The 22,780-nt window shown below is 43.1% G+C and overlaps 1 protein-coding gene across 5 annotated transcripts in view; it reads right to left on the bottom strand.

The window, feature by feature from the left end:
* The window catches only part of RNGTT (RNA guanylyltransferase and 5'-phosphatase), a 412,738-nt gene that overhangs the window by 237,348 nt on the left and 152,610 nt on the right, over positions 1 to 22,780 (bottom strand). For 4 of the 5 annotated variants that reach the window (XM_034766053.1, XM_034766058.1, XM_034766056.1 and 1 more), the window contains exon 10: positions 6,393 to 6,464. The exons of the other annotated variant lie outside the window; for it this stretch is intronic. In XM_034766053.1, the coding sequence (XP_034621944.1) occupies positions 6,393 to 6,464 (72 nt within the window). The remainder of the gene's footprint in view (positions 1 to 6,392; positions 6,465 to 22,780) is intronic. 5 annotated transcript variants of the gene reach the window in all.

The raw sequence follows: 22,780 nt of genomic DNA, 5'->3' as shown, positions 1-22,780 counted from the left end.
TTGCTGCACATATACATTACACACATAAATACATCAGTTAAGCTTGTGGCGACCTGGATTTAAAAACTTTACCTTCAGTAACTTTTGCAATCTTGATTTCCCAACGGGACAGTAGGGGCTGTGCACTAACTGAAATAAATCCCAAGCAGCTGAGATCAATTTGAGGAGTAGAAAAACAGTTTGAGCCCCACATGTGCACAAATAAAAAAGTAACAAGCAGGTGATTTTGTAAATAATTGATTTTGAGTAGCTGTATTTTGTTCTAACCCAAATTTGGAACACCAACCCTACACCGCACTTCCAAGAGGCAACAATTTTCAGACAATCCAAGCAAGCACTTGGATTTTAGAACACTTACAATATTCACCTTTTAAGGAAAAAGCAATACACAACCTTAACTATAGCAGACCTGGCACTCCACTATAATATGTAACCAAGATCCTCCCACCTAACCTGTATTCCATAACGAGAGGATTTACCATGTCTCTTTTGATTTTATAGTTACTCCAAATCACACATCTCAGTGATAAAATTATACTGATCACTTCTTGCCAAGCCAAACATTCTAGCTTGCCCATTTTTGTAATTAAAACTTCTAGAATTAGCATAAAGGCAGCTGTGCTTTTTAATCTCTACAGTATGGCCACTGCTAATAGCCTCTTTCAGCTGAAGTCCTGCTTGTGCTCATACTGATAACACATTGTCTTATTTGTCCTTGACACTGAAAGTGCAATACTTCATAATGAATTCCTCCCTGATTCTCAGTGCATCCAAAGAAACAGACAGCATTTACAGTGGAACTCAAGTGCAGTTCAGTCTCCTCTGGCTTTCCCCACAACTTAACCCCTTACAAAAACCCACTCATTTTCATGGTCAGTAATTTGGTTCCTTTATGTTTAATCAGAGCCCATCACTTCAACACCTCTATCTAATGCATCAGAGATCAGGCTTTTAGAAAGCTTCACTTTGTTAAAACTGTGTGAATAGAGGCAGAAGAGAGGAACAAACAACAAACAAACAAAAAGGGAAGGCGAGACCAGACAGGGAAAAGTGACCATAAAGGTGGGAATGGGAAAGGAAGAAACAGCAGTAGTGAGTGACAGACGAGCATAAAATAAGAGAGGGCAAACACTACACAGAGTGAAAGAGAATAAACACGGAATGTAGGGGAAAACAATAGAAAATGAGTGAGAGATAGACAAAGTGAAGGACAGAACATAGACAGGGCAGAGAACATAAGAGATAGCATTACAAGAAAAAGTTTTTAGAGAAGAGAACACAATGGTCATAATATTACAAAAACAATTTTTGCTTTTTTTCAAATGTTTTCAAAACTTAGAATATTTTAGAACTTTCAGAAAACGATGACTTAACCCTGAGGATGCTAAGAATTACATTCTGCAAGTTACATTGACTAAAACATTGCTTATAAACTATTAAAATTCGATTCCAAATTAACATTTTCCCACAAAACACTCTTGCTTTTAAAAGAAGAGACTGTCAAAATGACCCCTCCAAAATTTGCTGTCCTAACCCAAACCCTGGTTATACTGTACAGGGCCTGATTCTGCACTCTTATTCACAATGAGTAGGGCCTAGCTCCATGTTAGTAGCGTTCCTTAGTCAGAAAATAATTTTAAGTGTGACAGAATCAACCCCATAGTTTGCACTAAAACACTTAAAAATGCCCAACATGTTACCATTTGACGTGTCTAAAATATTTAATATTTTCTCCCACGGATCAACTTTGACAGAGTTTCAAAAGACATTTCAGAACCAAAAGCACTAGTATGAATAATAGGAACCATGATGGCCATTTCAGGAAAAAATGGCTACTCACCTTTCATAACTGTTATTCTTCGAGATGTGTTATTCGTGTCCATTCCTATCAGGTGTGTGTGCACATGCGCACAGCAGCCGGAAGATTTATCACCTAGCAGTTGGGTCGGTCCAGGTGCCCCCTGGAGTGGCGCCATCATGGCGCCCAATATAGAGCCCTACTGACCCGCCACCCCCTCAGTTCCTTCTTGCCAGCTACTCCAAAAGAAGGGTAGGGGGTGGGTATTGGAATGGACATGAACACCACATCTCGAAGAACAACAGTTATGAGTAGGTGAGTAACTGTTTTTTCTTCTTTGAGTGCTTGTTCATGTCAATTCCAATCAGGTGACTCCCAAGCTTAAGTTCAGGAGATGGGGTCAGAGTTGTCCACTGGCTGGAGCACTGTTCTACCAAAGGCCGCATAGTCTCTGGCCTGCTGGGTAATCGCATAATGCGCGGTGGAAGTATGTATGGCGGACCACTCTGCATATTTCCTGGGTCAGAACTTGCTCCAGGAATGCTGTTGAATAAGCCTGCACCCTAGTGGAGTGCGCTGTGAGCAGGGGCGGGCACCTCTGCCAGGTTATAGCATTCACGGATGCAGGACATGATCCACGAGGAAATTTGTTGGGAGGAAACTGGAAGATTCTTCATCCTGTCTGCCATGGCCTCAAACTGTTAAATGGACTTCCTAAACGGTTTTGTTCTTTCAATGTAAAAGGCTAGCGCTCTGCAGACATCCAATGAATGAAGCCTCTGCTCCCTGCTGCTCGAGTGCAGCTTAGGATAGAACACTGGGAAGATGATGTCCTGGTTGATGTGGAACTGGGAGACAACCTTTGGAACGAAAGCTGGATGTGGCCTGAGCTGAACCTTGTCCTTACAGAAGACAGTTTAAGGAGGCTCTGACGTTAGGGCCTGTAGCTCAGACTGAGGTTATTGCTGGCTGAGGTTATTGCTACCAGAAACGCCACCTTGTATGACAGGTAGAGCAGGGAACAAGTTGCCAGTGGTTCGAAGGACAAACCCATCGATTTGGAAAAGACCTGATTGAGGTCCCAGTTTGGGGCTGGTTGTCGGACATGCGGTTATAGCCTGTTGAAACCTTTCAGGAAACGGCTGCCCATAGGGTTGGCAAACACCGACTGGCCCTCTGCACCTGGATGGAAGGCAGAGATGGCGGCTAAGTGATGACATGGACCATCCCTGCTACTTGAGATGGAGAAGGTAGTCCAGTATAAATGGCATAGAGGCAAGCGTCGGGGACAAATGTTGCTGCGCCGACCAGACTGATTACTTGGCAAGGTAGGTAGTCCTGGTGGAGGGTTTCCTTCTGCCAAGGAGGACTTGTCTAACTGGGTCTGAGCAGGAGAGCTCCCTGGGTTCAGGCATGGAGATTCCAGGCCATGAGGTGCAACAACTCCAGGTTCGGATGCTGGAGATGGCTGTGATTCTGAGTTATCAAGTCCAGGAGGAGTGGCAAGGTGACTGGGGCTTTCACGGACTTTCCAGGAGAGATGTGTACCAATGTTGGCGAAGCCAGGCTGGAGCTAACAATATCACTGAAGCCCGTTTCCTCCGTATCTTGAAGAGCACTTTGTGAACAAGAAGGATGGGCGGGAACGTATAGAGAAGACGGCGTGCCCATGGGAGGAAGAAGGCATCCACGATGAAGCCCGGCCTGTGACTGAGGAAGGAGCAAAACTGCTGGCACTTCCCGTTGCGTCGTATGGCAAACAGGTCCACCTGGGGAAAGCCCCACCGTTGGAAAATGGAGTTCACGACGTCCAGGCATAGGGACCACTCATGGCCATGAAAAGACCTGCTGAGACAGTCCGCCAACTCGTTCTGTATTCCCGGGAGGTACGATGCTTGCAGGCCTATCGAGTGAGCTACACAAAAGTCCCACAGCATTAGGGCTTCCTGGCACAGGGCAGAGGAGCATGTACCCCCGTTTGTTGATATGGAATATCACTATGGTGTTGTCTCTATATACAGACTGCCAAATGCACTTGTCATGACAAAAGCAAGAGGAAGTTCCAGCTAATCATCACTGGTGGTAAGGAAATGAGGGGGTGGCAGGTCGGTAGGGCCTTATATTGAGCACCATGATGACACCACTCCAGGGGGTGCCCGGACCAATCTGTCAGATACTACTAGGGAAAAAATCTTTTGGCTGTCGGGCACACATGTGCACACACACCTGATTAGAAGTGACATGAACAAGCACTCGAAGAAGAATAGCTAATATAGGCATAAATCTTCTCAGTACCGCTATAAATTGAAACTAAAAGACAGGGTTGTCAGGGTTTTTTGTTTGTTTTTTTACAGTTATCATGCACATCAACTCAATCAAAGCCTTCCTATGTTTCAGTAGTACTGATCGCTTATACAATAAGTAATGCAATGATCCCCACACTGCCACTCATTCATTCTCTCAATACAGATGGGAAAATGTCTCTATACAAGACAAATCTTAATCTTCTTCCAATATTCCCACTTTATGTCATCCAGATATGTACAGATCACCTCAACCATTACAACCTCAACTGTATGTGTAAGATGGGGGCGGGGGCATGCAGATGGAGGGAGGAGTTTTGGGGAGAGAACTGTATAGCACCAGGATAAATTAACACTCCATTTATGTGACTTAGAATCAGAACAACTGTTAATATAATACACAGGACTATTACAATAAAAGTGTATTCTCCCAAATACCCTGAAATATAAACGAACACCATATTACTGTATTTTGTATGGAATATTTAACTATAGTTTAGTGTTACTCTGTTTTCAAATAATTATTTAAATTCACAAAAAATTGTTAAATACATTAATATGTTTTGCTGGGGCCTTTTTCTTAGCACTAATTTTCTCTTTCACAAGTGTAACACAAACCAGTCAATACAAAACCCACTCAATTATAAGTGCCAACAGGTGAAACATTTTGTCAAGGACAACTCTTCCAATTAATGGGGGGGTCTGAGGGCCAACAGATCCCAGCCAATTGATACTTCTATGTACATTATAGTGATTTTAAGGTTATTTTTCTTAGTTCATGAGAGAAAAAGAAAAAAAAATTACTAAAACAACACACAAGACCCTTTAGTGTCTTTCAAACCTCTAGTTTATTGGAAAACTCCCTTTGAAAGTTGCTCTCTCTTCACCTACATTGTTTCTTCCCAGCTAGGACTCTGCAGTTGTTCCCATAGCTCTCCACAATGGCTTATCCATTTTCCCCTCCTTCCTCCTTATGCCTCCTCCCCTATACTCAGCAGCTCCTTTTTCTGGTCCCTGGGACTGATTTCTGCCTCTGTCTGCCCTCAGCACATATGAGCATATGAGAAGCAGCTGCAGGGTACAGAACGGAGAAGCAGCTGCCTAAATCTAAAAGAAGAATATGAAGAAGGGGTCACTGAGCAGCCAAGAAGGTGCAGTGTGTTTCAAAAAATACTACTGCTGCTTAACCCCCTTCCCACTCTCTGTTTCCTGACCTGGGCAAGGATCCACTATCACAGCACCAACCCAGCTCACCTACTGTCAGCCCAGATGACAGAGTAGCCCAGACCAGCAGTAGCTCAGACCAACAATACTGTAGAGGCAAATGTAGTGCCCTAGTATGGCCTCTGCAGGGGCACTACAGAGCACTCTCAGGCTACATCTACACAGGGATTAAAAAAAACTGCAGCTGGCCCGGGTAAACAGGTTTGTGTTCTGGAGCTGAAAAGAATCACTGTGTAGACGCTTGGGCTTGGGACAGAGCCTGTTTTCTGAGACCTTGCAAGAGTGGAGGGTCCCAGAGCTTGGGTTCCAGCCCGAGCCCAAACGTCTACACAGAAATTTTTAGCCCCACAGCCCGAGCCCCGCAAGCCTAAATCAATTAACCCAGGCCAGCCACTGGTCTTTTAGCCCTTTGTAGACGTACCCTTATAAGTGAAAACAGTACCAGGACATTAGTTGGGACTGTTTGATCCCAGCCAAATCAGGACTATTGGTAGAGCTTTCAATTCAGCTATGTGATTTCCTCGTCATTGTTAACGTAAGCCTGAAAGGATGTTTTCTCTTTAACCCATGTGTAACTATTCCAATCAAATTAAGAGAGAATCAGAAAGTAACATGTACACTAAATATTTTTGCCATCTCTTGAGCTTGCAAAAAAAAATTATTCAGTATTTAAATGGTCCCAACTAAGCTGTAAATATATTGTTTATCTATAGACATATCTGCAGAGGAAAAAGTTATTACCATCATGGCCAAACCAAGTTCATATCTGCTGTAGAAAGAAGCAGTTTCTGAACAGTATTTTGCAGAGATTTTCAAACAACACAGCCTTCTCTCATATAGTCTTTGCAACCAAGCAAGTAGCATTACTGAGGCTGCTTTCAACTGTGCTTTGCCTGATTCAGGATACTTTCAATCTCACTTCTCCCGTACTACTGTCAGCTGGATTGCACATTGCCCAACCACTTTGGGCATCAAAGTGTGCTTTCTGGCTCTTAACTATGCAAACATAATTTGTCTTAATTTTAGTCAATAACTACTAAAAGTAGTAATTTTAAAAAGGTACTTACATTGAATTTAATAATGTCATATATCAAGTACCGAGGAACGACTTGTCCGTTTACTTTGTCAATGATCATTTCCTTAAAAGAAAAAAAAAGATAACATTCCCTTAATATCTGCGATTCAAGAATAATATAAAAATCTCACAATATGCTTACATCCAGTACGTCTATGGAACTGCAGCAATGCTAACCACTACTGCTACAAGGCTCTGTCCAAAGTTTTATTACCAAGCATATTTTTACAGGAGTTTACAAGTGTTATAAAAATATTCTTCACGTTTGAAGTGTGCTATATAAAGTTCTCAACAAAACCAAGGCAAATCAGTGTTAAGACACTCTGATTTGACCTGGAACTATTGTGCTTCAGTGTTTCACCGGTCTCAAAATGTATTACTTAGCTTAAAGTATGTGATCCTATTGAAAGTCATTTTGAAAATTGTGAAATTGTAATCCTAAATCACTTAGGCACATCTGAAAATTTTCACCTACAGTGTATAAGCACAGTGGCCATTAAAGACTGAACTTTTTTATTTTTGGGGGGGCTTGGTTTGCTCAGATCAGATGATTTAACAATACTTCAACATTTTTCTGACTATACAGACAGCACAGTGGACTCAAAAATGTTACTTATGTATTAGTTACTATCCCTCACTAACCAATAAGGCTCCTTTAAATGAAGTATTCCACATGGTGTTTAAATCACATGAATCAAGGCAGAGCTTTATGTTTCCATTTGTGCCTCTGAAGCACATTTCATATGACTACCAGTCCAAATTAACATTTGCAGCTAATTAGACCAGAGTCAAAAATACATACATCTCCACACTAAATTAAGCAACCCTCTATATTTTTTTCTCTCACTTCCCCATCTTAGAATTGTTTTGATGTCCATCTCTTACTGTTGTCCCCTTCTTGAGGACACCTGGTTAAAGCTGCAAGTTTGGCATGTAGGTCACAGACTCCGTGACTTTCTGTGATTTCTGCACGGCTGATGCACCTAGTCCGGGGCCCGCCTGAGCAGCTCAGGCAGTCCCTAGACCAGTCGCACCGCCCACTCCTGGGGCAGTCTTGGGCAGGGCCGCCCAGAGGATTCAGGGGGCCTGGGGCAAAGCAATTTCGGGGGCCCCTTCCATAAAAAAAAAGTTGCAATACTATAGTAACATATATTTGGAAATGTAAAAAATAACCAGTGAAATACATTCAAAAATTAATTTTTAATAATTTGAAAATACACGAAATACATTATTTAAAAACATTAAATGATTTAATACATTTGCAATTACATAATGGGCTGGTGATGGTGACGGTTGGTGCCAATGGGTTGTTGCTGCCTGGGGGTGGCACTGCTGTTGCCCAGGGCTGGGTGGGGAGCTGGGATCTGGGTCGGGGGATGCCAGGCTCAGAGGAGCTGGGCGTCAGAGCTGTGGGGGGATGGTGTCGGGGGTGCCCGGCTGAGAGGGGCTAGGCTTGGAGATGGGGGTCAGGGCTGTGCGTGTGAGGGGGTGTCCGGCTCAGGGGGGTCTTACCATGCTGCTTACTCCCACCTCTCCTGGAGCCTCAGCTCGCCGCGTCCAGGAGCGGCCCTGGACAGCGCTGCAGCGGCGGGATCTGAGCTCCTCCCGCTCAGAGCCGCGTGGTAAGGGGGCGGGCTCCGGTGGGACCTGAGCTCGCAACCCCGCCCCCCCTTACCACACGGCTCTGAGCGGGAGGAGCTCAGGTCCCACTGCTGCAGCGCTGTCCAGGGCCGCTCCTGGACGCGGCGCGCTAAGGCGCCGGGGGATGGGGGAAGGAGGAGGCGGGGGGGGAGCCTCCGACATTCTCGTGGGGGCTCCTGTGGGGCCCGGGGCAAATTGTCCCACTACCCCCCTCCCCCCCGAGCAGCCCTGGTCTTGGGCCACCGCGCCTCTTCCCCTCAACCTCCGCAGCAGCAGGAGTTTGGGTGTGGGAGGGGGCAGAGGTTGGGACATGGGATAGGGTGAGGACTCTTGGTGGTGCTCACCTTGGGGGGGCCCCCTGGAAGTGCCAACATCCCACTCCCTCAGCTCCTAGGTGGAGGCGTGGCCAGGCAGCTCTGCGCACTGCATTCGCCCCAAGCACTAGCTCTGTAGCTCTCATTGGCCGGGAACTTATTGAGAGCTTATTGAGGACAAGGACACAGAGAAGGCAAACCTGTCAGATAGCCAGGAGCTCTTTGCAACCCAGCTAAACCTGACCCAGATGAGCCTAGAGACAGAAACCACTGAGGGAGGGGAAGGGAGATCAGATGTTTTTGTTTTGTTTTGTGTGTTTGTTTTTTTAAGGCATTAATACACCTAACTTTAACTTCACACACACTGTTCTCTCTCCTCCCCGCTCTCAGAATGGTGGTCAAACTCGCAGGCAGGGAACAGACCAATTCCTTTTGAAGTACCAAGTTTATTGTACGAACACACAGTGCAAAACAGGACAGAATACTACACGCAAGGCAAAAACATTCCCAAATGCACGCTTTTGGCAAGCAGGCAGGCAGAAATTCTAGCAATGTAATAATGCAAATATAAATCTGTGCATTGCAAACAGAAAAAGAAATGCACTGAAACAGATACCTAAGCATTCAAATAAAAAGAATCAGTGTAAGCAATTCAACAACTGAGCATTCTTACTACAGGATTTTTATGAATAAAACTACAGACTAAATATGTGCTTTGATTTTCCAGTCTGAGAATCCAAGTCCAAAACAAATTAATTATGCATTGTGCTTTGATTCAGGAATAAAAAGAGGTAGAAATGGTACGTTGCTGGCTTGGTAGGCTTGGCTTTTTACTGGCTCCCAGAACTAAGCAGCAACAACCACCCTTCTCCACTTGCAGTTTCTGATTTATTTTGGCCCAAACATCCCTTTTCTCCTCTGGAGCAATTTCAATCAAATATTCTTTCATTTTTGCCTGTACATTTCTGGGAAGGGCAGCCTGGTTTCTCCCGGTGGGGCAAGACACCTTCCCACACCTATGCAACAAGCTCCAGTGACATCACCTCTGTGAAGACACTGGCAGCATATGGGCCTAGGCAACATCGAGCTGCCTTTCAGTGACGAATGTGGGAATTTTCTGTAATATTTTTATCAATGCTATGCATAGCAGTGACTCATTTGGCTTTGTAATGCTATCCAGAGGGTGCAGAAGTGTTAAAATAACGCTGCTGAGGCAATGTAAGAGAAATGAGATGTTTGTATCACTTGTCTGCGGTGACACGGATGGGTCAATAATCACTGGGTGGAATCAAACCATCAATGGAGGATCTGGAAAGACAATGGGAGCCCCAGTGACTGGACAACTGACTTTTCACAATGGGAGGCTCTGGCAAGAAGAACACGTGAACTCAGCATGACTTTGCAGCAGGACGATGATGGACTGAGAGGTAGCAGGAGGCTGTGATAAGAAATCACAGAGTCACAGAAATTCTCACCTGGGGGGCACAGGCAAAAGGACAGAGAGTGGCTAAGCCAAAATGAATCTGACAGCACCTTGGCTGGGTGGCACCCTGGTTGTAGCTAGTCTGAACTTGGTCTTAGATTAGCATAGAGAAGCAAAAGTTAAGGACTTCCCAGTGCTGTATTTCAGTTGACTAATAAACCCTACTCTGTTATGAAAAAGCTGCCTGGAATCGTTGCAAATACTGAGTGAAGTGCATGGATTCTTGAAGGGAGTTAAAGTCTCTGAACGGGAGTCTCCTTCAGTCAGACTTGCTGGACAGAGCTCACAGTGAGAAACCAGAGTGCTGGAGCTCAGTTTCTGAGGCTACATCGTCTACTCTTATGGAAGAGTGTGACCATTTGGGTGTCTGGCAGACTACAGGCATTCCCAGGAGATTATCTACAGGCCAGAGCATAGCACAGATCCTGTAAATCCATAACACCTTCTTTGGGCCTTTGGTGCACCACAAGACACCAGCCAGAATTATCACTGCCTGTAATAAATTTAGCAGTATTTACTACACTACCCCTACACTTCCCCAGGACCCCCAACCCCTCATGGATAGAGGGTTTGAAAAGTACGGCCATATATTCACCACATTGGGAGCTGCTGAACAGTCCTGAAGCAAATGGCAGTCAGTCTGATCACTCCATATTTTTATGAAATCTTTCTGGTAACATTTTAGGGAGTTGCAACACTTATCTTTTCCTGTCTGCTAACCCTTTAAATCTAGCAATGTCTGTCTGGTTGTTTATCAGCAGCCTGGCTGGGTTATCCTCCATATCTGCTGAAAGACTGCCCTTAATAAGGGGCCGGGGAGGGAGGGATAAAAGAACAAAGGAGGACACATTCTCTGATCTGCTCAAGATCTCTGAGGGCAGGGCTTACAAGTGTAGGGAGCTCTTGCATGAGGAAAGGCAGGACTGAGAGATACATAAGGAAGAGCACCAAGACAACATGCAGCTCCTCAAACTCAGATGTTCCAAAGCACTACCAAGGAAAATACCCAAAGACTTGCACGCCAGCATCCATTGCACTTCATGGACAATTCTCTCCTCCTAGGTTGTACACACCCCCCCCAAAGTATCAGCATAGCCTGCCATAGTATGCCTTTCACTGGAAAATAAGAACTGCTGTGACTACACCTATACTGAGCTGTGATTCATCCCAGGGCAAGCAGAATCTTGCACTCTTTTAGTCATTTTAAATCTTTTTAGAAGTATTTGTGTTGTTTATTACTGCTCAATAAAGTTTTATTTTGTGAAAATTGCGATTTATTGACTTTATTTTTCAAGACACGTGAACTCCTCAAATCAGTACCCTCTCACCAGATTCATAAAATGTTAACAATGCATTTAAAATTAATAGACATGCCAACTACAATTTATTCACAAATCAATAAACTTGTAATAAGTAAATCTGTAATTAATTCCAAAATAAAACAAAAGCAGCACACTGACTATTGCACACTGGCGAAGTGTGCCTCTAAGGCCTCCATCAGATGTACAGCATCTCAACAAACTCTAGTAGTTATTCTTGTGTCAGGCTGCTCAGAATCCGTTTTTCCACTTCCCCCCTCCACCCTGCTGGTAACACTTCCCCCTTGGCTTTGCATATAGTTCATAAAGCACAACATGCAGCAATAACAAGAAGAATATTTGGATCACTGAGATCTGGCCTAGACATGAGATCTCCAGCATCCCTTTAATCTGCCAACTGCACACTCCATGGTCATTCTGCACCTGTTTAGCTGATAATTACATCTTTCCTTGTTTCTGTTCAAGGTGCCCAGTGTATGACTTCATGAGCCACAGAAGTAACGCGTAGGCTAAGGCCCAGAGAATCACAATTACCATTGCAACCCAACCAATATGAAGTATCAGGGGGTAGCCGTGTTAGTCTGTATCTACAAAAACAACAAAGAGTCTGGTGGCACCTTAAAGACTAACAGATTTATTTGGGCATAAGCTTTCGTGAGTAAAAACCTCACTTCTTCGGATGCATAGAGTGAAAGCTACAGATGCAGGCATTATATACTGACACATGGGGAGCAGGGAGTTACTTCACAAGTGGAGAACCAGTGTTGACAAGGCCAATTCAATCAGGGTGGATGTAGTCCACTCCCAATAATAGATGAGGAGGTGTCAATTCCAGGAGAGGAAAAGCTGCTTCTGTAGTGAGCCAGCCACTCCCAATCCCTATTCAAGCCCAGATTAATGGTGTTGAATTTGCAAATGAATTTTAGTTCTGCTGTTTCTCTTTGAAGTCTGTTTCTGAAGTTTTTTTGTTCAATGACAGTGACTTTTAAATCTGTGATAGAATGACCAGGGAGATTGAAGTGTTCACTTACTGGCTTGTGTATGTTACCATTCCTGATGTCCGATTTGTGTCCATTTATTCTTTTGCGGAGGGACTGTCCGGTTTGGCCAATGTACATGGCAGAGGGGCATTGCTGGCACATGATGGCATATATGACATTAGTGGATGTGCAGGTGAATGAGCCCCTGATGGTGTGGCTGATGTGGTTGGGTCCTCTGATGCTGTTGCCAGAGTAGATATGGGGACAGAGTAGGCAACGAGGTTTGCTACAGGGATAGGTTCCTGGGTTGGTGTTTCTGTGGTGTGGTGTGTAGTTGCTGGTGAGTATTTGCTTCAGGTTGGGGGATTGTCTGTAAGCGAGGACTGGCCTGCCTCCCAAGGTCTGTGAGAGTGAGGGATCATTTTCCAGGATAGGTTGTAGATCGTGGATAATGCGCTGGAGAGGTTTTAGCTGGGGGCTGTATGTGATGGCCAGTGGTGTTCTGTTATTGTCCTTGTTGGGCCTGTCCTGTAGTAGGTGATTTCTGGGTACCCGTCTTGCTCTGTCAATCTGTTTCCTCACTTCCCCAGGTGGGTATTGTAGTTTTACGAATGCTTGATAAAGATCTTGTAGGTGTTTGTCTCTGTCTGAGGGGTTGGAGCAAATTCGGTTGTATCTTAGGGCTTGGCTGTAGACAATGGATCGTATGATGTGTCTTGGATCGTATGATGTGTCTTGGATCGTATGATGTGTCTTCCATCCATCAGGGGCTCATTCACCTGCACATCCACTAATGTCATATATGCCATCATGTGCCAGCAATGCCCCTCTGCCATGTACATTGGCCAAACCGGACAGTCCCTCCGCAAAAGAATAAATGGACACAAATCGGACATCAGGAATGGTAACATACACAAGCCAGTAAGTGAACACTTCAATCTCCCTGGTCATTCTATCACAGATTTAAAAGTCACTGTCATTGAACAAAAAAACTTCAGAAACAGACTTCAAAGAGAAACAGCAGAACTAAAATTCATTTGCAAATTCAACACCATTAATCTGGGCTTGAATAGGGATTGGGAGTGGCTGGCTCACTACAGAAGCAGCTTTTCCTCTCCTGGAATTGACACCTCCTCATCTATTATTGGGAGTGGACTACATCCACCCTGATTGAATTGGCCTTGTCAACACTGGTTCTCCACTTGTGAAGTAACTCCCTGCTCCCCATGTGTCAGTATATAATGCCTGCATCTGTAGCTTTCACTCTATGCATCCGAAGAAGTGAGGTTTTTACTCACGAAAGCTTATGCCCAAATAAATCTGTTAGTCTTTAAGGTGCCACCAGACTCTTTGTTGTTTTTCAACCAATATGAATGTGCTATTACAAGAAAAACATCCCTGCATGCAGCTTTTCAAAAAATCCTGTGAGCATCATACACTTCCACCCAATGACATGTCACTGAAACATCCCTAGTGATCAGCCAATACTTACATAAATATGGAAACGTACCTCTTTCTGTTTATGTATGCAGAAGCAAGGTTGGGAAGGGGAGGGAGGCAGAATCAGGATATGCATCTATCATCCTATCACAGTTTAGCAAGACAACTGCATCAAATATCCCTATTATTTCCTGCATATTGTCAAGAGTCACAATCCTGGGCAGCAAGACCCACGTAATCGTGTTACACACCTGGATGACGACCATCACCATTGGAAAAACTTTCCAACACCTAACTGATTGCTCACTGACTTATAACAATAAGGGATTACAAGCTTCTATAGAACAATAACCATCCATTTCTAGAGCTGAGCAAAGTGTTTCAGACAAATAGTTTATTCTCCAAAAAATGCAATTTCAGATCAAACAAAACTATTCATGAATTCATGCTGAGTTCACCAAATAGTTTCAACTGAACCAGAAAAGTCAAAATGAAATGTTTTGTTTCAACCTCAAAAAAATTATTTAGACTTTCTGACATTTTGACAAAAGCAAAGGAAAGTATGACTATATTCACAAAAAAGCAAGGAGGATGATAAAGTGGTGGTGCTGCTGGTGCCCAATAACTATCCACTGTCATTTGTAATTGCAATCCATAGTTATTCATTAATAATGGATAATAATTGAGCGAGAGATAGCAAGAATGACTCTACAATTTGGTGGCTAGGACAAAGTCCCATACCAGAATATCCCATAGCCCAGGGACTAGGATACTCTCCTGCAATGTGGGAGGATCAAGTTTAAATCCCTTCTTCTCATCAGGCAGAAAGGAGAACTGAACTTGGGTCTCCCACACTCTAAGTGAGTGCCCTAATCATTGGGCTAAAGCTTATAAGGGGAGGCACCATCACCACCACCAACTCCTCGTTTTCTTTACATAGTCTTCTCTTTTGTCAAAATGCCTGAAAGTCTAAACAAATTTATTTGGGTCAAAACAAAAAGAAAAAATTAGTTTCAATTCAAAAAAATTCAACTTTTTGATTAGCCATAAGATTTCAAAAAATGTTGCTTCCGTTTCAACCAGAAATTAGATATTTGTTTTTTCAAAATAGCCAGCAAAACAAAACATCTGTTATTTGCCCAGCTCTACCCATTTCTCCTCTATCAAAACTCCTCTCTTTTGGTGTGCATGCTTTGGAGGCTTTTGCAAGCTTGGCTTACAACTTCAGCAATGTCCTCTTCTGCATCCCAAAGTTCTGCAGCCTTTGTAGATCATTCCAGATTTGCATAAGGATCTAATCCCACCACTCAGTGCTTACTTCACAGGCCAAAAATGCTACTCTACTGTGCGCCGCTGGTCATTGAATGAATGCAGCACCTGGCCAGTTCCATTCTTTGTCCACATCATCCACTCTTCCTCAATATTTTCAATTTCACTGCTGCGCAACCAGTTGCTGTGGTAATTGAGGTGCTGCAAATAGAGAAAAATCAGGCCCATCTCTAAAACAGAAACAAGAATTCCACTGACCTGTTCAGCACCCATGAATTTGACAGCAAAATGGAGAAGAGATTGAAAACCAGTGTGAGGAAGAGCAGATTATGGGATGTAATGGAGGGAACTGTGTGAATTTTAGAAAAAAGTGCAAAAAGACCATGGGATGGAAGGAATTATGGGGAAATGATCTCAAACTTCCATAATTCCATGAAAGGAGAGCTATTACCCCGCAATGTACTGCAAAAAAGGAAGTCCCACAAGGCAGCTTGCCGAATAGTGAGGTGGGAGCACTGGGATACCGACTTACAGTGCTGTACATCTTTTGCCCATACAGGCTCTTGCCATAAGGACACACTGCATCAGCAAAGGCCAAGTGTGCACGTGCTTTATCAAAACTAATGTGAGCGGCTGGATGCTGGCATGAATTCTACGGGTGAAACAGTCTACTGTAAATGTGACCTCTATCTCATGTTTCCCACCTCCTGTCCCTCCCCTGCTACATTCTGACACACCACCTGACAGTTCCTTCTCAACTCAAATTGTTCCCATGCTATACATGACTTTCCTCCCACATACTAAAGATGAGCCTTCCCATGAATTTTCTTGTCGTGTAGATTACTTTCTCTACCCCTCCCTGCATACCATCTGCCACCTTACTTGTCTACCACCACCCTTTAAACCCACTATTCTATTTAATACCTTTTCCCAGATATGACTTTTGACAAAAAATAAATGAATGTGTGGGTACACAGACTCTTTTGAAAAAGAGAGAAATATAGAATGTCTAACTACTGTAGCCTCATTAAATTTTTAAAATATTAGCGGTATCAAAGCAACTCATCACTGCTACATATTGCAGGCTAAGAGCAGGGATCATGTACCAGGATACTTACCTCTAGAAAAATAAGCTTGTGAAGATAAAGTTTACCATTTTCTGATATACAACAATATATGATATAGTACTAAACTTTAACCTCTCAATCTGCATAACACTTGATATTTTTAATATTTTAAAATAAATTTCATGTTTGCCTGCATAACTATCCAAATTGCTGTGATTATGGTTACTAGATCTGTCCTGTGTGTATTTATGTCAAATTTATTTACTTTTCTGACAAAAATATTTTGACAGGTTCCCCAGGGTGCAGACTGGGACTATGGGACCACTGTGCCCCCTTAACTCTCCAGCCTGGGCTCTCTCTCACAGTCCTTTGCTAGTGACAAGCAGCAAACCCCTCCAGGTGCTGTTATCACTCAGCACAATAGCATGTGGAGCCCCACACCCAGCTAGAATGTATGAATGCTCCCAGAGCCACTCATGAATCACACAGGGAAAGGCACCAACCAAATCACCCCAGCACCCAGCCTTGCACCTCAGGAATATACTGTCTTGCACTGCTCAAGACGAATTTATTAATTGGTTCACCGCTTCATCAATGAAAAGTGGATATACACCAGCCTTTGCAAACCTGAGCAGATTTACCACACACTTCAGGCAAACTCACTGTTAAAAATAAACAGTTAAAGAAGTTTATTGACTACAAAAGATAGATTTTAAGTGATTTTAAGTGATAGGCAAAAAGTCACAGTGGTTACCAAAATAAAATAAAATACAAGCATGCAGTCTAAACTCTCAACCCTATTAGACTGGGTAACATCTAGATTATGCAGTTTTTTTCCACCCCACTGGCTATTGCAGCCCTTAATATACAGGTTTGTCCCTTAAACCTGGGCTGGTCTCCTCTGTTGGAGTCTTCAGTCTTTGTTGTTTGCAGCATAGATGGAGGCAGAAGTAAGGCCAAGCATGTGGCCACTGTGTTCTGTTTTATACCCTTTGTCCCATGTGAATGGAGAACACAAGTCTAGGCATGTCTGGAGGGCTGAGTCCCCAGGCAAGGTTGAGCAATTCCCCTGGTGTGGCCTTGTGCACGTGAGTCATTATATTGTAACTCCTCTGCTGGACAATGGCTGGTCATATCTGTTTAGCACCCTCCCTTGTCATTGTCTCTGGAGAGCTAGTAAATGGGTGTCTCCCAAACCCACAGCATATTTTAATGACAACCATACAACACATTCATATAACTTCATATGCATTAATGATATACAGATTTAGATAAAAAATGACTTTCAGCAGATCATAGCCTTTCCCCTGATACCTCATACGGCCTGCTTTATATGCAATATTACAATTATATATAAATGAGGAATATGTGAGTTAGAGGATGCTCCCCCAACATATAGAATGCCCCAAATATATTACTACTTTTTACTTTTCTGAGCTCTTTAGTCAATATAGCTATTAGAAAGCAAAATGGATTCAGTTCTGAAACATACATCAATACAATTGCTTATTAAGTTCTGACTGCTTCCTTGAAAACATGCAAGTCAAAAAGAACACAGCTTGACTCAGATCTCAAGTTGAGTTTGCAGCATTTACTGTTAGAAAAACCTTTTACTTGTAAACTAATCACATTTGAACAGGCAGTCATTGGGACTCAAAACATGCAGCCCCACAAGGTTAGTTTTACCAAGTAACTTTTCAGATTATAACAAACAAAAATACAAATTTAAAAATAAAAATTAGTTTCACGACAGTGTAAAACACAAAGTTATATGCATAAAGTATCAAAGCATGTAGATTAAAAGCAGAGAAAGTGTGGCTTAAATCCAAGTTTGCTTTCTAGGATATGTGTGCTTTGCCACTTTTCATTAATGGTTACTTTAATTTTACAAACCGCAAGGTTAACCTGAGAGCAAGTTCCAGTGGTTGGCTCATTTGATGTAAACTGGTGAGGTTATGCCACATCATTAATCTCTTTTTTTCCTAATCTTCCGAGGTTGCAGAGCATAACTTGGTAATATGTTACAAAAGCAATAGCGCTGTGAGCTAACACCTGGAACAGTGCCAAGAGAGCACTGCTAGAGTGAGGGACCAGTGACCACTGTAAAGTCCAATATCTTGAAAACCATTTAGGTTAAAAAAATCATCCTAAATTTCATTGCAAATCTGAGGATCTTATTTTACCAGTAGCATGCAGCATTTATTTCTAGTTCAAATAGACTGTGTGAAATCAGACCTTAAAATCACTATTTTTTCTATCTTTCTCCTCTTCCTTCCCTCCCTCAAGCATCTTTCCCATCTACCCACTTAATTTCAGTGTAATTTTTACTGCAAGCCTATGTCAAGAATCAAAAGAGCAAAAAATCAATGCTCTATACGGAGCCAGCCTTCGTAAACTCAAAAAAACACAGAAGCTATAAATGCCCCTCATCTGACAGAGCCTAGAAATACAAGAGAGACTCTTTCTGCTTTAATTTCTCAATACAGAATGGTTCCTTAACCTGCCACTCTTCAAGATGTTGTAGTCACTATGGATTCCAATTTATAGCTTCACATGCACCCAATATACACACGATCAGATTTTTTTTTTTTATAGTAACATTCGTTGGGGCTGTGAACATGCCATGTGCCTCCTTTTATTCCTGTCAGAGGGCATAGCATCCATGCCTCCCACTCAGTTTCCTCATAATTGAAGCCCACAGTGGCTGAGGACACCAAAAGAGGGATGGAGGGTGGGTTGTGGGGTCCACAGCGAGTACCACATCTCAAAGAACCGCAGCTTCTGAAGGGTAAGTAACCATTCTTTATGTCTCAGGCTATATCTACACTACAGCCAGGATCGACGCTCTGAGATCAATCCACCGGTGGTTGATTAAGCAGATCTGTTGAAGACCCGCCAAATCAACACAGATTGCTCTCCAGTCGACCCCTGTATTCTAACCCCGACGAGAAGAGTAAGGTAAGTCAACAGGAGAGTTTCTCCTGTTGACCCCCCGCGGTGCAGACCTCGCGGTAACTCGACCTAAAGTACGTCAACTCCAGCTAAGTCATTCACGTAGCTGCAGTTGCATAGTGTAGGTCGACTTACCGCGGTAGTACAGACATAGCCTCAGTGTGAATCCCACTGTTATTGGCAAGCAGGATCCTCTTCAGGATGGTGGGGATGAGGAGTTTCAGCTGCATCAGCTGAATAGTGATTGACTGGCTTCCCAAACTTGACATCTGACCTAGCTGCTAAGTCCAAGGCAGAGTGTTTGACAAAAAATATCAGTGGGTTACTGCACATTGCCATCCTGAAAATCTCTAACACTGGGACTGAAGCAGAAGGAAAAAGTCTATCACTGTTGGAATTAGTTGATGTTTGGTGGGAGAGGTACATCAGCCATTTGGTAACACAAAGAGCTGCGTAGTGGTATCCATTTTTATATACTTTGAGATTAGATAGATTCACATTTTGAACATCCAGCTATAGCCAGAAATAGATGTGTTCACAGTCTGAATGGTTTAATCCTGTCAATATAATAATGCAGAGTTCTACATGCATCCAATGGATGTAATTTCTTTTCTCTCAGTACCAAGTATGGGGTTCTTCTCTTTCTCTACCTTTCAATGACTTAGATTTTTCCGTAACACTGACTACTAATGATCCCAGGTTTCAAAGAGAGTAAGAGTGCTCAAAATTTTTCAGGGACATCTGATAATGCTTCTCCACCTGTTTGGATGCGGGCTGAATAGTGGCTGGAGTTTGCCAGAGATATTTGGCTGGCTCAAGAATGACCTCATTGATTGGGAGCAATCTTGGCAGTAGCTGATATAGTCCAGATGTCAAGGAGTTTATGAGCTCTTTCCTATATAACCATAATTTCTATACCAAGGGCCTCCACATTGTGCCTGAGCAGATCTTGGAAGGCCTTAAAACTGTCAACATTAATTGAAGTAGAATGCTAGAAATGTTAATAGCATATTTAAGATTACTCTCTAATCACAAAGTTACTAAACTCACTATTCCAGTTTGCTTTCCACCTCCTATATTAGCAGGATGCATTTTCTTTTAAATTCAGAATGAAAATTTGATTAGTAACTAATCTTTTATATGTTCTTCCTAGTCCATTTCTCTTTCTCTCCCTATTTTGTCAATCTACCCTTTCTCTTTTCTTTCCTCCTGGCATGTTATATCTGTTCACAACTATGTCAGCAGAATGTCAAAGAACCTCCTCTTCTTTCAAACTCTGTTAAATTCATGTATTAAAAAATCAGTACCATTTGGACCACCTCTTAGGAGGTGGGATAACTCAGTGGTTTGAGCATTGGCCTGCTAAACCCAAGATTGAGAGTTCAATCCTTGAGGGGGCCATTTAGGGATCTGGGGCAAAAATCTGTCTGGGGATTAGTCCTGCTTTGAGCAGAGGGTTGGACTAGATGACCTCCTGAGGTCCCTTCCAACCCTGATATTCTATGATACATCTCCACTGTCCTGAGTGGAATATCTACATCAAGATCAATAAGTAAGAATTATTTAATTTTGCAATTACAGAGTTAACTTCAACAGCTCTTCAGCACTAATTAGCAACAATCTGTTAAAACAAGACTTTCATCTCAGGGTTAAAAAAACAACTGAATATATTTCCAGTGTTAAGAACAGTAGTGGGAAAAAAATCCATCTAACACCAGCATTAAATAACAAACCACCTACTAGACTGAACTATTGTCATGCTTAAATATGAAATAGAAATTCCATTTTCAAACACACACAAAATAACGTATCTGAATGTGCAATAAATTCTATAAGCAGCTTTCATTACCCTTCATTGATCATACTCATTTAGAAATTTGAATTATGAAAAAGGATTTATGAAATGGAAAGTTTTAATTCTATCTCATGGTACTTCAGCCAACCAAGCCTTTTTAATTTCATTCCATTTTGCTTTTGATTTTATGAAAAAAAATTGAAAGGATCCTGTCTTATACATAATTTTATACCAATAAACTGAGCTACTAAAATGTATTACAATACAAAAAGTTTTGCAAAACTACAAAACATGTAAAGTCATAATCCAGGATGTCATAAAATAACATGCAGAATCTGAAATAAACAGTGAGTGATTGGGAGTTCCTTCCAACTTAGCTTATTGTTGGGAAAGGACTTCCCTTAATCCTTTTTCCTATTTACCACAAACTTGGGAACTATTAGTCTCATCCTGAAGCACCAGATGAGGGCACCATAAACACACCAGCCCCAAACACAAATGAATATCAACGCATAGAAGTCCTTGCCCCACCAGTCCACACATTTGTACTGAAAGCCCAGCTCCCCCAACATCCTGCAGCCCCTAATTGTCAGCTCTTGTGAAATGCACAAAGAGGAGAGATTCCCCACATCCTCCCAAATACACCAATTCTAAGTGGCACTTTCAATTACTTCCTTGAAAAGATTATTACCACAACATACTAATAGCAAACAGCTTAGATGGCATCCCCTACCCCAGAATGTTCAGAGTACTCTTATATACCCAAGACTGAACAGCCTGTGACAAAATACTCCTAGCTAGTCATGATGAAAGTCTGTGTTTCTAATGGTTTCCTGTCAAAGTTCCTAGGAAAACTCTGCAATTTCTACAGATGTGCCCTTGCTAATTCAATGGCAGAAGGAATGCATGGGCCACATCATACTTAAGGGATGAGCTTGGACAATACCAGCCAGTCCCACAGAGTTGTCATTTGAAATTCTTTCCAATAATATTCTGCCTGTAGTGAGGCAGAGTGCCTCCCTCCAAGCCAGAGAGCAAGAGACCACTACAATCCCCCTAGGCGGAGTCAAACCAGCCCCACCCCCTGTGGCAGAAGCAGAGGGGTGTGGCAGAAAGTATAAAAGGCGGGCCCTGCAGCTCAGGTGGGCTGGAGCCAGGGAAGAAGGTAGATATCTCCAGCCCACTGCAAAATTCTGGAGCTGAACCTGCACTGTGCAGTGCTCCCCCCCCACCCCCCCGCAGGATACCGACCCCGGAGAAATAGTTGCCAGGACTGTCACCAACCATGTACCCTGAGGAAACGGAAGATCTTTGGACTACAGAGCCGTATCCCCAGACTCTATTAGGAAGTAGCCCAGGGAAACCAGACTTTCAACCGGTTTTGCTGCCAGTCAGCTTGTTTCGGTGGGATCCCCGCTGACCCCGTGGTGGAGCCATCTGTCACTGTTAGGGTCCTGGACTGGGACCCAGTGGAGTAGGGTGGGCCCTGGTCCTTCTACCCCCTGCTTCCAACCTCACTTGGTGGCCAACTTCCCCTTGGCCAGAAGGCCTGTGCTGTGTTTTTGGTTTGCCCCAGCCAGAAGGCTACGAGCCCCAGACTGTGTTTGCTCAGTGCCTTACCCATGAGGCCTTGGTGAAAGCCTGCTCCCTGCTCTTCCCCACCCAGAGGGCCGGAACTCCAGACTGTGAGTGCCGTCTGCCCTAGCCTGGGCTCGAGACCATTGACTGTTCTGCCCTGCTCAGAGCTATAGACTGCTAATTAACTGTCCTTTGTTGCTTGACCCAGTGAGATAGAGTGGCCTCCCTCTGAGCCAGAGAGCAAGGGACCACTATATTACCATAATCATCAGTTCCACTCCAGGACAAACAAACATGTCCTAAGACAAAAGAATGTGGATTTACCTGTCTCTGTGAGCCAAGCTAACAGAGGGATGAGAAAACAACATGGGTTGATTACAGGAAAAGGACAAAGGTATATTTGCATCTATGGTAAATAAAGTGATCAAGCTAATCGAAAGAGCAAACTGACTAAGGGATGAAGAAGGGACTTGGCATCTGTACCCCAAAAAACAAGCAGCAGGGGAGACTAACTTTCTTTGGGCTTACTTTTCAAATAATAC

The sequence above is a fragment of the Trachemys scripta genome, chromosome 3 (assembly GCF_013100865.1).
Source record: "Trachemys scripta elegans isolate TJP31775 chromosome 3, CAS_Tse_1.0, whole genome shotgun sequence".
NCBI lineage: Eukaryota > Metazoa > Chordata > Testudines > Emydidae > Trachemys > Trachemys scripta.
Note: the sequence above shows the minus strand (reverse complement) of the source record. Positions and strands in the feature narration are given on the sequence as shown.